A 16,207-nucleotide genomic window follows, 5' to 3' on the forward strand; every position below is an offset into this window, starting at 1 on the left:
GGTCGAAAAACTACATAGTGTTGCTTTAAAGTCCTTGATTATTACGCCAGTTTGAGAGTATAGTTCCTAGCCATATCTGCCTAGAAAATCGCAACTTTTAATTTTCCGTCTGTCTTAGTACACGATGTAAGTAACTACAGAAGAGAAAGTTTTAAATAGGAAAAATATTGAAACTATTTAGTTATTTTTTAGCGTGATGCTAATGGTGTAATCAGATTCAATGGATTGTGCTAAGCTATGCTAAAAGTGGTAGCGCCAGACGCGGAGATCAGCTGAATGGATTCCAAAACAGTAAGAATCAAATGTTGAACTCCAGGGGCATAAAATGAGCATATTTTTAAAAAAGTGTTTAAAAAATTTAATGCCTAATTTTTAAATGATATTTTTTCCAGTTTTCATCTACTGCAATCTATATATGTATATTTCAGATGTAATTTTGTGGTTTTTTACTTTATATTGTTACAAAAACCCTGGATGTTTAACAGTGTTTTTGCCGTCAATCTACTTACAGTACACAACATATCCATGTCCTTTGATAAAGCTGTTGATAGATTAATACTGACACAATCAGTGAGCCAGCCGCAATAACTGTAGTCATCACAAAATGGCCACAAATCAAATATCGGTCTAGCTGATACATCAGTCAGTCACTGATGTATTTTGTACATTATCTATCATTTGTCGACCAATTAAATAATAATTGCATTTTATTAGAACACTTCCACATAAAACGATGCCACGTTGTACGGTATATGTGCAACATGAATGTAAATAAATGCATTTCTTGAAATGTCTCAAAGATCTTAAAAAAGAGAATAATGGCAACCCCACACAGAACACCACCCTTGCATTTACGTGGCAAGCTGGAGGCTTGTTAGAGACAATATGTTTGACTTATGCCTGTGACAGGCTTACGTTAGAATGGGCCTGCAGGCTTTACTTTAGCTTCAGTTCAGTACCAGTATGCTCCTGTCAGAGCCGCCACTGGTCAGACCTCCTGCACTGGAGGCAGTCTACCTACTGCTACTCTCATGCTAGCCACCAGCAAAATATAAATCGTGCATAATGCGCATTGCACTTGGACAACAACCCCCTTCCCCCAGGCATAACAATAGTGTATACATCTGGCTCTTTCTTAAATATTTCATTACAAATGCACTACTCGAGAACATGGCTTTAACTACTTTATCAACCTGTGCTAAACATTATAGCTATTATAAGCCAGAGCCTGTGAAGAATATATAATAAACATTCGGTTTGGGTGTGAAAGAAATCATACTGTAGTCACTTCCACTTCTAAGATCTCATGCTGAGGGCCGACTACCTTCCTCCACACTCACCCAAAGATGAACTTTACGGGCTCACCAACAGGTTAGCTGTCATAAATGATACCTTCCGAAAGAAGCGGAGGAAGAGAGCGAGCGAGTGAGAAAGAGAGTTGGAAAATACCGGCATCAGCGCAGCAGGAACGTTGAACCCGCTTGCCCTGCCTGCAGAAGCTTCTACATTAACTACTAAAGTCTAATTGCCTGGTCCCTGTCTTCCCTTGCGAGTCAACAGTAAAAGACCATTCATTTACAGCCTGGGAGTCTGTCACAGGTATTCATAATCGTCCGCTAATGTAAATTTCCGCTCAACTGCTCACAGGCATGGCGGACAAGATAAAAGCATGTGGAAATATAATACCCTTTGTCTAAATGTAGCAACATAAATGACCAGATAAACAAAACCTGCCAGACATTTCTTTATTTCGTTTCCAGAATTGAGTATACATGTGTGTCTAAGCATGCTGGGTTTACATGCGTTTTTCCCCAGTGCTAATAAAAATGTAACGGCTACCATCTGGGAAAGCCATTCTGAATTCTTCCTTTAAACGCAAAGACGGTGTCTTTGGATAATATGCAGAGAATAAGCCAGGTCTGTTTAGCAGAAGCGCTGTGTTTGAGAAACAAGAAAGAGCAAAGTTGTTTATGTTTTATTAGCAAAAATTATTGATTAATGGTGAGGGAGGACAACATAAAAACTGCCAGACTTTAGAGTTAATTTATAGCGGAAAAGAACTCCAGCCATACGATGGTCTTCATTTCAGAATCTGGGGGAGGGCGGTGATGTTTTACTGCTTGCCAAGTGCATTAAGAGCAAACAGGGACCCACTAATGTACAGTGAGACGTACATATGAGCGTAATAACATTAAATGGATCTTCTTTGCTACTTTTTATTTGGGTCCTGCGATGTGATATGCTTTTTAAACAAGAGTTTTATATTCTTTAATAAGGTAAATATTAGGCATTAGACGTACAGTAAAGACTACTGTACATGAAATATTTATCCTTAAAAAATTTGGAAAGCACACAGCACAGTCTAAACACTGCACCACATCTTTAACATAGCAAAAGAAATCAGGCCCCCTTTAACGAAACATCATAGCAGTTGAAAAATATGAAAGATAAAAACACTTAATAGGGATCAGCAGAAGTCCAGCCTGGCCAGGAGCAGGGCGACTCCACCAGCAGGGTTAAGAACCGCCTGGCAGATTTGTTTTACCATGCTTCTAATATGATTTCACTAAATGCATTTCTGAAGCTTCTCGAGATGATCCCCTGGTCAGAGGAATTCCTATACCTAATAATAAAGCACTCACCGATTAAAAGTGTGAATAAAACAAGTCCTGGAGCTGAAGCCAGGCTGGCAGCAGAACGCCACCCACGCTCTCCTGGGAGGGGGAGAGGAGACCCACGGCGGGAACAAAAGGACAAAGACACCCTCGCTAAGAGTTTATACGATCCGGCAAATTGATTAAACGGCAAAGGGGTGGAGTGAGGCTACCAATCCAGACAACTTACTGATAGACTAGACACAAGTGGTGTTGAGGGTTGGAAAAAACACTCCACAGCTACTGCGTGTTTACATCAGAGCAATACTGTGGGAGTACAATAACCTCCATCCATCTAAATTTAAAATCAGAGCATAATGTTCATACAGCGTATCATAAAACCACAGGGTTCAAAAATACTGTATAAATGTATTTTAAAAGAAAAAAATGCTTGTATTTTGCATATTTTCTAATCATAATCATTTGAGGAAAAAGTTTAACAGGAAAAATTTTTATTTATTTTACAATAAAATAAATAAACAATAAAATAATACAAATAAATAAAAATGTTTATAAAATAAATCAGAATTTTATTTTTAATCTATTCACTATTATTCAAATAGTGAATTATCTAAAACTTTCTTTAAATTAACATCAGCATTTTCCTATCAGCATTATCCTAAAACATTATTTCCAGGCTTAAATTAGATTTTAAATCTCAGATTTCTCTAGCTTAGTATTTCGGACCTCACTGTATATCAGCTACTTTACACACTGACTGGCTAAAATAACCAGCTAATAGAGGGGGATTAGTTTAGCTAAAAGCATTTTTATAAGAGCACAATAAATTCATTCAGTGTGTAAAACATGAGGAGAAAGACGAGCTGAGCAGGAAGCATGTTGAAGTTTAAAGTGCTGCATTGGGACGATGGTAAAATTTGTGAGATTATTGGACATAGAAGGATTTGGACTAATTTAAGACCGAAATGCAGTGAGAAGTCAAACAGATACAAGAGGTTCATCTTTTATGTATAGTGAAGCCAAACCAAACAACTGAGACAGATCTCATAAAATTTGACTAGAGCAATTTTGATAGGAGGATATAATGCAATATTAACTTCAATATTTTAAGAACCACTTTACATGGTTTACTTTTGATGGCACGCAGATTTGTGCATTTTGACAGTAGGAAATCTATTATGTGTACATACGCTCTTAAAACAAGTGAGCACTAACTAAACCAAGAGGGGATTTTTGACTCTCGCATCCCTCTCACGCATTTATCTTCCGCAGCACTCGGAGAGGAGCAAACAACCTCGGCAGTGCCAGTCTGCCTTATGAGGGTCAGACGAAGGGCTGTGGATGGATGCCAGATTACACGAACGTATCTGTTCAAAGCTAACAAGGCTGACTACTGGCTGCAGGCTTAATGTGTGTACTGTATGTGCGTGCTTGAAAGAGCTGAAGAAACCGAGCAACTTTAATGTGAATAGACGAGGATCTTACAGCATTGCCACACTTTTCTGTATTTCTCTGGCTTTATTTCAAGGTGAAATGAAGGGTGATAGTATTTAATATATAGTATTTTTGCTACTGGACCTCTAAGTCTGTCCAGTGAGAACCAACCACTTCCTTTAACTTTTAATTTAATAAAAAAAAATAATTTCCATAAAATTGTATAATATAGTAATTAGTATATAGTATATTTTCTATAGGATCCGCTATGCCTGGCTCTCTCTCTATGGGTATTTTTTCCACAGGGTTTTTCTCCTAGGAGTTTTTTCAACCCCTAGGGAGACAGCTGACATTAGCTTAACTTAGAACTACTTCTAGACGTTACATTTAGGGATGCATAACGATTAATTGCGATTAATCTATAGCAGAATAAAAAAAATTGTTTACAAAAAATATATAAATATGCACACATGCATGTATACTTTTAAGAAAAATATATATTTATATATTAAGTATTTATATTTATATATAATATAAATTCTACATTAATATACGAATGTATATACACATGTAAACATTTCTTAAATATATACATGCATGTGTGTGCATTTATCTATCAAGGTTATTATGCACAGTTCACACACACACATATATGATGTAAACAAAAACTTTTATTCTGCTATAGATTAATCGTAATTAATCTTAATTTAGAACTACTTCTAGACGTTATATTAAGGGATGCAAAACGATTAATCGCGATTAATCTATAGCACAATAAAAGTTTTTGTTTACATCATATATGCGTGGGAACTGTGTATAATGTATATATAAATATGCACACATGCATGTATAATTTTAAGAAAAATATATATTTATATATTAAGTGTTTATATATAATATAAATTATACATTAATATACAAATGTATATAAACATTTCTTAAATATATACATGAATGTGTGAGCATTTATCTATACAAAGTTGATGTAAACAAAAACTTTTATTCTGCTATAGATTAATCACGATTAATCGTTATGCATCCCTACTAGTAATACTTGCTACTCTTGTTGTTCTCTAATTTTTCAGTTTTTTCTCTTGTTTTTATTCATGTAAAGCTGCTTTGTCATAATTAAACAATTGTGAAAAGCTTTATATAAATAAAATCGAATTGAATAATATGTGTTTTGATTCGGCTCGGCTGCGGCCGTGTCCTTATCAGTGGGGTGGTACAGTGGACTGCGCACCCACAGGGTAAGAATGAAAGAAAGCGAGAGGGAAAGATAAAGTCTCTCTGTCACCGACAGAGTCGAGGGCAGCGTACAGAGCCCCGTGGTGCCTGTCAGCGACTGGCATACCGACCCCACCCCACCGCACTGGCCACCAGTGTTTAATCCATGTTGGGAGCGTTAACATTCAATGACCTCCTGGGTGACAGATCTGCCATGCGAGCCTGCTCCCCCGAGGCAAGAAGCAGCCCGAATGTCAGCTCGACTCACAGACGCTCAAACATGCATACGCGTGCATACGTCACATGCAGCAGACCGGGCTGAGGCCACGAGCGCCCGGGGAGAGCTATCCTGTGTTGCTGGAGAGGTGGCGAGCGTGTTAGTGCTGGTCATTACAACTGCACAGACATGCAAACGCATACAGACACGTTCATCAGGGTTGCAGTCGGAGCGCATTTATTTTGAGGAAATGGAGGTAGCATATTAAATCTACTAAAATGGAAAGCAATGCAAATTGTGAAAATGCAAATAATGCAAATAAATAAAAATGTACATGGTGTGATCCAAAAAAGCATAAATGTTTATGTAAGTGGTTAACAGACAATTTGAGTGAAGGAGTGAGTTGAGAAGCTGTCAGTGTGAAGGATAAGAGGGGGGTGTGCGGGGTCACGGCAGACTCAGCATTGAGCCCCAGGAGTGTTACGATGACACGGAGCATACACATCTCAATAACAACACTGACACTGTCAAATCTCTAGCCATCACTGCACTGTTAGCGGCCGCTCAAATCCAGCACTTTAATTATTAATCCCTTCCTCAAGAGTTTCAGGAAGAGCCCATGCACATATATCACTATCAATGGTTTGCCCTCCTGTCATATTCATAGCACAAACTCCCTGACAGATTCTTAAAGCCTGCAAGACACGCAGTGGGACCAACACACACTTATATGCACACATTTACTTCAGTGTAGCTGTCCAGCAAAACTTCGAAGTGATGTGAAACAAAGGTGAGGCAAAATGAAACTCAGACAAAGATAAAACATACAAACTTTGCCTGTCAATCAATTAAACTACTTACCATATGATAATCATTCATATTTGCATGCATGAACATTTGCACCAAAAAATGAAAGGAGACATTGAGATAGGCGTCTTAAACTTTTTTTAACAAATCTTACAAAATGGCTTGAATAACAATAAGCTCTATGTTGTTGTCAATTTCAATCATATGAAATGCTTTATAAGCAAGTTGTCAATCTGTCCGAGGTAGATTTAGGGGCAGTGATATTCTTCTCTTCCATCTGTGCAAATTTTTATTTTTAATATTTAAATAAATTTGCCTTTGACACATTGCATATAGCAACAGCTGGAGCTGCATTGACTACGTTTCGCAAAAAACAAAGGTATGACTTGAACTTTGAATCATGCTAGACTCCGATGCTAGAAAAATCTCAAGAATTGGGGTGGAAATTTTAATAAATTACATTAAAAAAAACAGTTGTATTTGTTAACATTAGTAAATCCCTTAGCTAGCAAGAACTAACAATAATCAATACAGTTTTTCTGCATTTATTAATTTTGTTAATTGTAGTTAAAGGGATAGTTCACCCAAAAATAAACATTTTGTCATCATCTTTCTTGTTATAAACCTGTATGAATTTCTTTTTTCTGATGAACACAAAAGAAGATATTTTGATAAATGATGTTATTCACACAGCTGATTATAACTTTTGACTTTTTATAGTAGGAAAACAAATATTATGGAAGTATTATAGAAATGATGAAGAAGATATTTTGATAAATAATAGTAAGCACACAGTTTACCGTACCCATTGAATTCCATGGTATTTGTTTTTCCTACTATGGGAGTCAATGGTTACAATCAACTGTGTGCTTACCATCACTTATCAAAATATCTTCTTTTGTGTTTATTAGAAAAAATAAAAATAGAAAAAAGAGAAAATTATGACAGAATTTTCGTTTTAAAGTGAACTATCCCTTTAATGCCAATACATGTTATTTGTTGGTGCATTAACTAATGTTAACTTTTCATTTCAATAATATATTAGTAAATGCTGAAAATAACATGAACTAAAATAAATAAATGCTGCTGAAGTATTGTTCATTGTTTTTATATGTTATATTATGCATTTACTAATGTTAACAAATGCATCCTTTTTGTAAAGTTAAATACAAAACTGTATCAGGTCGTGAAAATGCTTATAATCACTTTGATTCTGACCGTACTAAAGCAGTTAATAGAGTAGCTTGTGCAAGGCACTTTAAAGCATTCCCTCAGGACCCATGAACCTGTGTAGACCCTGTCCTGCTATCATGTGGCGTTGGCCATTCAGCTAGACAGAGACAGGAAGAGAGAGAATGAGGGAGCGCTCCATCACAGCTGCCAGCAGTGTTTACAGCTGCACAACATCAAACATTCATCAGATGCCATCTTTACAGTCTGTGATGTGAAGCAATCAGCATTTCACAGGCTGTCAAATGATGTTGAAACTGCTTGCTACCTGGCAGTGTCAAAAAGGGGGGAAAAAATTCAAAAGCACAAACACGCATGCGCTCCCTTCTAGCTGAGACTACCGACGGACGGAGCAAGCTCAAATGTTAAAATATTAATTCGCCTTAAATACTTAAAACACTCTAATGACAGCAAAGCTCCAAATCAGCTTTCATGTGTAAATAATCTCTATTCCCCCTCACCCTTAGATACCTTTCATCTTTACTGAAACTACAGGAGCATGGTAAATTTGGCCTGGTTGGGTAATTCTCATTTAGCCTGTGCTGGAAACTTTTTGGAGTCTGTTTGCTCTGTGTAATGTGGTGAAATAAATTACTTTGTTTAATTGTCGTCAAACTTCTCTTGACAAATACCTGTTCTCATCCGCACACTCCGAGAGTCTTTTGGCAGTGCTTTAGCACCATCTACAGGCTAAAGGGAGACATGCAGCAGAGAACTCTCTGTGACCCCTCGGCAGTCTCCACTGATATATGCCACATTCATCTTTTCCAGTCTAAGTGCAGGCCACATTTAAACGCTGCTATTTTATAAAGATTTTATCCATCGCAGACCTTCTCTTGGACTCGCTGCAGTTGTCGGTCTTTATAAGTGCTGTTTCTGGGCTCATTACTGTTGCATAAACAAGCAATAAAAAATATTCAAGTATGTAAGTGCTCCATCTGCTTAGAAGAGCACGGCTGTGCATGTTTTCTGAAGATATATCATGAGTTTTTCTTTAAATGCATATGAAGATCTTCTTGGCTAGACCTGGTGTTAAAAACACTGCCTGCGGTGCATGTGAATCAAAACTTTAAATAAATTCTTATGGGGGATGGCATGTAATAAGAAACAGAGGCTCACTACAGCAAAAAATATTTTCTTATTCACTATTTTTTTTTTATAGAAAAAAATCTAAATAGATCTGAAAATACTGATTAAAAAAATACATTTTTCCAGTGCACTTTCACTTTTTGTGTTTCAGCTTGCTGACAATTGACACGGTAGGTGATTTCAATGTTCTCAAGTTTAAAGTAGGACCTTTTTTAATTAACTAAGACTTTACAGGTGCACTTATCAGGATAAACAAAAGTTTATAAAGCGCCAAAAGCAATTTTCTTCACCTAACAAAGAAAAAGCGATTATACAATATTTCAAAAGTTTCACGCATACTGTATATATACACAAAATAAGTGGATATTCGAATAAAACACATGCACCCACACACATATTTCCCACTCTCTACAGATGAAAGCGATGTTTCGCGAGAGAGAGGGAGAGCGTCTGTAAGCGCTCTGCTGTGTGCGGGTCGGGGTGGTGACCTATGGGATTTCCAGCATTGGGGTGGGAGTGTATTCCGGGAACAGGCGCTGCCTGTGCAACCTACAGACCTGGACAAAGAAACCGCAGCACCACAAATGCATTATAAGTTGCGTAAAGTGTAAAAGCTTAAGGACGGAGACTCCACTGACTCTATGAATAATGTATAGTAATGTATTTTAAATATATGTTTGTAAAGTAAATAGTATCCTCTCTCTACTTTCCACTTTCTACACTACATACAAAGTATACAGGCCTACATTATAAATTAAATGGATGACACACTGAGACAATTACGATGACATGGAGAAAGGAAAGCTTGGACTCCTCTAATTATGCATTTCTTAGAGGTAAGCATCTGTCAATGTCGAACCCTGTTACCTTATTACCACAGCCTACAGATATACATATACCTAGAGAGCGCGAGGGAATGACGGAGAGGCGTTCGCTAAGCCTCGAGGGTTGCGCGTTGTTTTATAGACATCTTGCGACATGTATGGTAATTACACATTATGAAGACGGTACAAGAAAGTATATGCAATTGGTCTTAAAAGCTGTAAAGAAAACAGAACAACGCTGTTTGAGATCCACCCCCTTCGGCCTTTTGTTTTACAGTCTGCACGATTTACACAGGTGCCCCATTTCCATTTTCCCTGTCATCTCCATATCTCAGCATCACCTGTGCGGCTCTGAACGCAGTGGTGCGGAAACAGGCCACATGCTAGCAGAGATGAGATGCTATACTTTTCATTCTCGACCCGGCATGTTAAGTCAGTGATAGGGCCTGTGATAGGATGTCCCACGCCTCCTCCCCAGCCTAACACCCAGGCGCCTCAGGTGGATGGGCGCACACACCTCCGACTACTGCTCTTTCCAGCAGCGCGACGCAACGGCACTGGAGACTGCGTATTACACATCAGCTCCATGAAAGTATTGCCTCTAAAAATAACTTAATGTGTTTTACAGCACAACTTTTAATATTTCCTGCATGGCTACAGTAAGCACAGCATGCTGGAACAAACAGGGAAGCGGATCAGGTATTAAATTGCTTGTGTCTACTGTTTGTGATTCCCAGTGTTTATGTTTTTGTTTTGTTTTAAGAATAAACCTCACAAAATTTTGCTAGATTTAATCTTGATTGAGCAAAAATGTATATAATTTATATTATATTACACAGAATTTATGATAAATTAATGTATTTTATAAAATGTCATGAAACAGCCACGGCCCCCAGTTTGAGAACTACGGAGCCCCTAAGGGGACATGGAGCAAAAATTTAATAAAGTTTAGTTTTGCGTGCGCATGTGAAACTATCGTGAAACTATTGCGAAACTATCGCGAAACTAAACTTTTTAAAAAAAATCCGCACATGAAGGTTTTGCGTGAGCACATGAAAGTTTCACGTGAGCATGCAAATGTTTTACATGCGCACGCGAAACTAAACTTTGAAAAAAAATTCTGCACATGAATGTTTCGCGTGAGCACATGAAAGTTTCACGTGAGCAGGCGAATGTTTTACATGCGCACGCGAAACTAAACTTTGAAAAAAAAATTCCGCACATGAAGGTTTCGCGTGAGCACATGAAAGTTTCACGTGAGCAGGCGAATGTTTTACATGCGCACGCGAAACTAAACTTTGAAAAAAAATTCTACACATGAATGTTTCGCGTGAGCACATGAAAGTTTCACGTGAGCACATGAAAGTTTCACGTGAGCATGCGAAAGTTTTACATGCGCACACGAAACTAAACTTTGAAAAAAAATTCTGCACATAAAGGTTTCGCGTGAGCACATAAAAGTTTTGCGTGCTCACATGAAACGTAACTTTTTTTAAAAATTCTGCACATTATGGTTTCGCATGAGCACATTAAAGTTTCACGTGCGCACGCGAAACTAAACTTCGAAAAAAAAATCTGCACATAAAGGTTTAGCGTGAGCACATGAGCACGTGAACCTAGCGTGCGCAAGTGAAACTATCGCGTGCACATGTGAAACTATAAAATATAAAAATCTGCACTTGAAGGTTTCGCGTGAGCACATGAAACTAAACTTTTTTTTTTACTCCAATGTCACCTTAGGGGCTCGGTAGAGAACCACTGATATATGTATATTTATATACTCATTCTGTATTTTCTATATAGTATGGCTACAGTTGTGTGTGTATATAATATATATATATATATATATATATATATATATATATATACACTTTTGTGGAATACGTTGTGTTAGTGTCTGCTCAGTTATGTATTAAAAAAAAAAACGAAAAGAAATACTCGATTCACAACACCTAATAGTTGCACTTTGACAGGGCAGGGCTGAATAAAGACGGCCTGTTTTCATCTTGTGAAAAGTTGCTATTAAAGAGCAAAGTGATTTCTTCAAAGAGGGATTACACAAATACGTTCACCGACCTCAGGTTACTAAAAGGGCCACGGAGTTGAAATCTTGTAAACAGTGGCATGAAGACTTACCAGGAAGGCTGTAATACTCCTCTGCGTGTTCTCCCAATGAAAGCAGCTGTTAATATACTGCAGCGTATAGAGAATGGCCGTGCTGATCTTCCTCACTCGATAGATATTACGTGCTAAAAGCTAATGGGGACAAATCAGTAGTTAGCAAGATGTGCCTGAGGACGTAATGCTTGCAACATGACATTCACTCAGGTGTAAAGAGGCTTTTAAACTGAAGGTTCATTGGTGATAAATATTTATAAGTCAAGGCGTCTTTGGTGTCTAAAGAGCTTCAGGCAGTGCTGGAGGAAAAACTTTAAGCCTTAGAGTCTCTAAATAACAAACCTAATACTAAGAAAAAGTTGGTGCCAAATGATGCTATAGTAGTTAAAGATAGATAAAGCTCACCTTTTTGTTAAACTTTGGGTTGTCCTCTGCAAACTTTGTTTCTTTAGGTTGGAAGGTTTTAACACCTGCTCTGATCTGAAAAGAAAAATCACAGATTGTAAATTTACTGACAGTTTTTTAGAACCCACATGTAGTCTTCATAGTGTAATGGGTCTGTAATGGGTTTAATGCATGTTTTAATTTTATAAATAACTATATTTTTATTATAAATATCTTATATTTATAAAGCTCTTGCACTTACTGGGTTATAGATCACGTGCAGCTCCAGTGTGATACTTCCTTTGGCTGCCCTAGATAGATTATTATTCTTCAGCATTTTTGTGATTTGCTGGCCATTAGAAACCTAAGACAAATCAATGCATAGTATGTTAAAGATTAGGTGTGTCCTCACATGTGTCCCAGACAATATAGCAGACTGTCCAACCGCAGTATTAAAACATTACCTTTAAAAAAAAATTAGGCACTATGATGATTATACTGTACAGTCCTCCAGAAAAAGTTTTTGTGATTGTTGCGGGCAAAAATCCTTGATCTTGCAGCACTTTTTCTTAAAAAATGCAATGAAATATGCGGGACATTTATGCAATTTTATGGGATGAAATTGTGGGAACTTGGAAAAATTGCGGGAACTTGGAAAAAGGGAACTAACTTGCAAAAATTGCGGGAACTAACTTGCAAAAATTGCGGGAACTAACTTGCAAAAATTGCGGGAACTAACTTGCAAAAATTGCGGGAACTAACTTGCAAAAATTGCGGGAACTAAATTGCAAAAATTGCGGGAACTAAATTGCAAAAATTGCGGGAACTAAATTGCAAAAATTGCGGAAACTAACTTGCAAAAATTGCGGGAACTAACTTGCAAGAATTGCGTGAACTAACTTACAAGAATTGCGTGAACTTGCAAAAATTGCGGTTGGGGTTTGCAGCTTTTCAATGATGTTCACGTCGTGTAATTACGTTACTTTATAACGTTTCCATAGCAACAGGGGACATGGCTGGGCTTTTGTGAATAATTGCAAAAATGTTCAACTTTCTGCTAAGATAAATGTGACTTTTTGCTACGCAAATGCAGGGATTATGAAATCATGCAAACTCGGTATATTTAGTTGCGCAGAAATCTGCAATTTATGTGGCGAAAGTGCTGCGTATTTTTAAAAATGCGGCCCGCATAAATATGCGTACTTTGGATGTTTATGCAATGAATCATGTAATTATCACGCGTTTTTCTGGAGGAACTGACTGTAGATCTACATTATTGGTTTGGTACTTACACTTAGCAAAGGAATGGCAACTTTTCCTAGGAAGTCTGGAGCTTTGTCCCCATCTTCATGATAGACTGTTAGTTCCAAAACATCATGGATGTCTTTAATGGGGCTGTAGACAAAATGATAGTGAGATCAAATGTTATTTCAAAACCATCAGCACATGTTTTGAGGAAAGAGACTTCACCAGTGTTACTTACAATGTAAGGGCTGTTCTCCATTCGGGATTGATTGTTTTGGATATTGTGTGGGTTTGCAGTTTGCTGTTACCAAGCTCAAGAACACAGAAGGGGTCACTTTTACCTGATAACATACAGTATATTATTTGACATATTGATATTATTGACAAAATAATTATAGTTTAATATATGACCTCACTGGAATTAAATTGTGTAAGTACCACTTAAATCTGCTGATGGAAGATCTGTGGCTTTTATTAACTTGACTTGAAGATAGCCAACATCCTTTAAATCTCCCCGAGAGTTTATCAAACTCTGCGAACACAAGTAATCTTTCATTTTTAAAAACTAAATCACACAGATTGTTTTGTTTTACATGAGAAACGAGCCAAAACAAGCAAAACAACAAGCAAGATGTATTACTGACATATTGCTCTAGCATCTTCTTGTAGGTTTCTGGTGTCTCTAATGGAGCAGCTTGCATGTCTGAGATGGATGCACCAGAACAGGGCGTCAGTGTGACCAGGAACATCAGTCGGCCCTTGCCTGTGTCCAGATCATGAGTATATAACTGCCTCTGATTGACAAGAAGCGTGCTCAGGTCAATGTCCAGCCTGAAAATATTTCAAGTCATTTGGTCAGTGTGTTTTAAAGACAGAGAGCATTAGGAGAGAGGCAAGATGTGTCAGTGAGTAAGATGACAAACTGTGGACAAATTTGTTCACATAACCACACTCTAAATATATATATAGCACTATATATACACCTGTCTTTGAGATCTGTGTATAAGAAGGGTGATAAACAGGGTGCTACTGTCAGTGCTACTTCACCCTCGCAAGTGTCTTGTGCCTATCGATGCCTACACCAACGCTTTAACCCTATGTAGAGTAGGTGGTCTTTAGTGGCTGTTCAAACACAAAAGCAATCTGGTAGTGGATCAGCTTAAAACGTTTTACACACTGTTTACACATTTAGCATCGTCCACTTGTGATACCATGCGTAAACAAGGCCTTGTGTGTTATGTACCGAGAACAGTGTTTTTATCAGTGCTGACTTCTAGGGCGAACCCAGTTTTCGGCCGGTCTTTAGAGTATCCTTGATAAAACTTAATCGCCTCCTTCATTTTTGTTTTATTTTGCGAGCGTGTGAGAGTTTTTCATCAACTGCTCTGAAATACCCGAGAAATCCCTTACATACACATATTACATATACAAACAGCGGACTCTCATATAATGTCAGTGTGAAACAATTTAAAAATGCCATTTCTTCTGCTTGGGTATTAATTACTGGCCAGTGGACCACCAGGACAAAAAGTGGACAAAAGTGACCATGGGCTCTATCATACACCCCGCGCAATGTAGCACAATGCGCGGCGCAAGTGTCTTTTGCTAGTTTGAACCCAGTGCCATTATCATTTTCACGTTTAGCGCCACGTTGTTTAAATAGCAAATGTATTTGCGCCCAATTTTGCACCCATGGGCGTTCTGGTCTGAAAACGAGGTGTGTTCAGACACATTGTTGGCGTGTTGCTATTTTGAGGTAACTAAAATAGACTACACCATTGACCAACTAAAACTTGGTCTAAAGTCTAAAGTCAATGCCGCAATACTGTTTTTGTTTTTAATGGGTGTGTTAGTAATATGCCCCTATGACAAGAAGACAACACACGTTTGCTTATCACACATATGGATGCGCAGCAGCACACAAACGATTATTATGGAGTCTCTTGGACATAAATGAGGACCGATTATGAGACGTTAGAAGGCGTAAAGAGCAGCTTCACCTGTAGCCTGTTAAGTAATTGAATGTTGAGGCAATGAGAGATGAGACTCTCATTGGTTTATTGCACGTTACGCCCAAAACACACCCATTACTCATAACAAGAATAGGAACAACCATTTAAGACTCAGCATTTGGCGCACAAACCATTTTTCCCATCGTTAATTTAGCAAAAGTTGATTCGGACATGCTTATTTAGACTGTACGCTTTAGACCATGCGCTTAGATCATTTAAATAGGGCCCTATATGTCTCTCTCGTCCACTCGTGATCTGATCAACCAAAATGTATCTTAATACCAGGTGTAAATGTGCTTAGATGACACCGTGGCACAGCTTGCCCCAATCCTTTTTAGTGTATTTTAAAAACTATTTAGTTTCAGTTAACTTCGGTTAACTTCGGCATTGGTCTGTTATATTTTGCTAATGTTGGACTTACACTCCCCAGCACTCTTCTGACTTCCTGCCCCTCTTGCAACAAACCTCAACCACCAGATTGTCCTGCTGATCCTGGAACTGGTTAAAATCGAAAGACTCTCTCCATTGGGGGTTTGCCTTAATACATAGATTCTGTAATAGAAACCAGAGTAAAAAAGAGAAAGAAAAGGTTTTAAGGAACCTAAAAACAGAGACAGCTAACATGACAGGTATATTAAGCCTTTTTCAGTAAGACTTCAATAAGACATGTGGTGGAGGGGGGTGAACGTATCCTCTCTTCTCACTGGGATTATAAACTCTGACAGCATTCAATTAGAACTAGTTTTGTTCAACAAGCAAACATGCCCAAATAGAGCCAGGGGGCTCTGTAAAAAAGATGACATGAGAACACAAGACTAGTTGGTTGGAACCATCAAGGGGGAAGGATGAAGAGGTAAGATGAGCAAGGCATTCTAAGTATGCAAATGAGCTGAACAAGACGGAGTAACAGAAGCATCAGGAGAGACGCCCTGCCAGACACGGCCGATCTAATGAGTAGCCTCCTCTGTCACCGGAGCACTGAAGCCTGAGAGGAGTGATCCATGA

At 38.0% G+C, this 16,207-nt stretch overlaps 1 protein-coding gene across 1 annotated transcript in view; it reads right to left on the reverse strand.

Annotated features, from left to right (window-relative positions):
* The window catches only part of mctp2a (multiple C2 domains, transmembrane 2a), a 52,216-nt gene that overhangs the window by 15,334 nt on the left and 20,675 nt on the right, over window positions 1-16,207 (reverse strand). Inside the window, exons 10-17 of the mRNA XM_055175005.2 lie at window positions 15,624-15,754; window positions 13,835-14,021; window positions 13,629-13,722; window positions 13,429-13,531; window positions 13,238-13,340; window positions 12,208-12,309; window positions 11,967-12,041; window positions 11,580-11,699 (exon numbers count right to left, since the gene is read on the reverse strand). Of these exons, the coding sequence (XP_055030980.2) occupies window positions 11,580-11,699; window positions 11,967-12,041; window positions 12,208-12,309; window positions 13,238-13,340; window positions 13,429-13,531; window positions 13,629-13,722; window positions 13,835-14,021; window positions 15,624-15,754 (915 nt within the window). The remainder of the gene's footprint in view (window positions 1-11,579; window positions 11,700-11,966; window positions 12,042-12,207; window positions 12,310-13,237; window positions 13,341-13,428; window positions 13,532-13,628; window positions 13,723-13,834; window positions 14,022-15,623; window positions 15,755-16,207) is intronic.

The sequence above is a fragment of the Misgurnus anguillicaudatus genome, chromosome 15, assembly GCF_027580225.2.
Source record: "Misgurnus anguillicaudatus chromosome 15, ASM2758022v2, whole genome shotgun sequence".
NCBI lineage: Eukaryota > Metazoa > Chordata > Actinopteri > Cypriniformes > Cobitidae > Misgurnus > Misgurnus anguillicaudatus.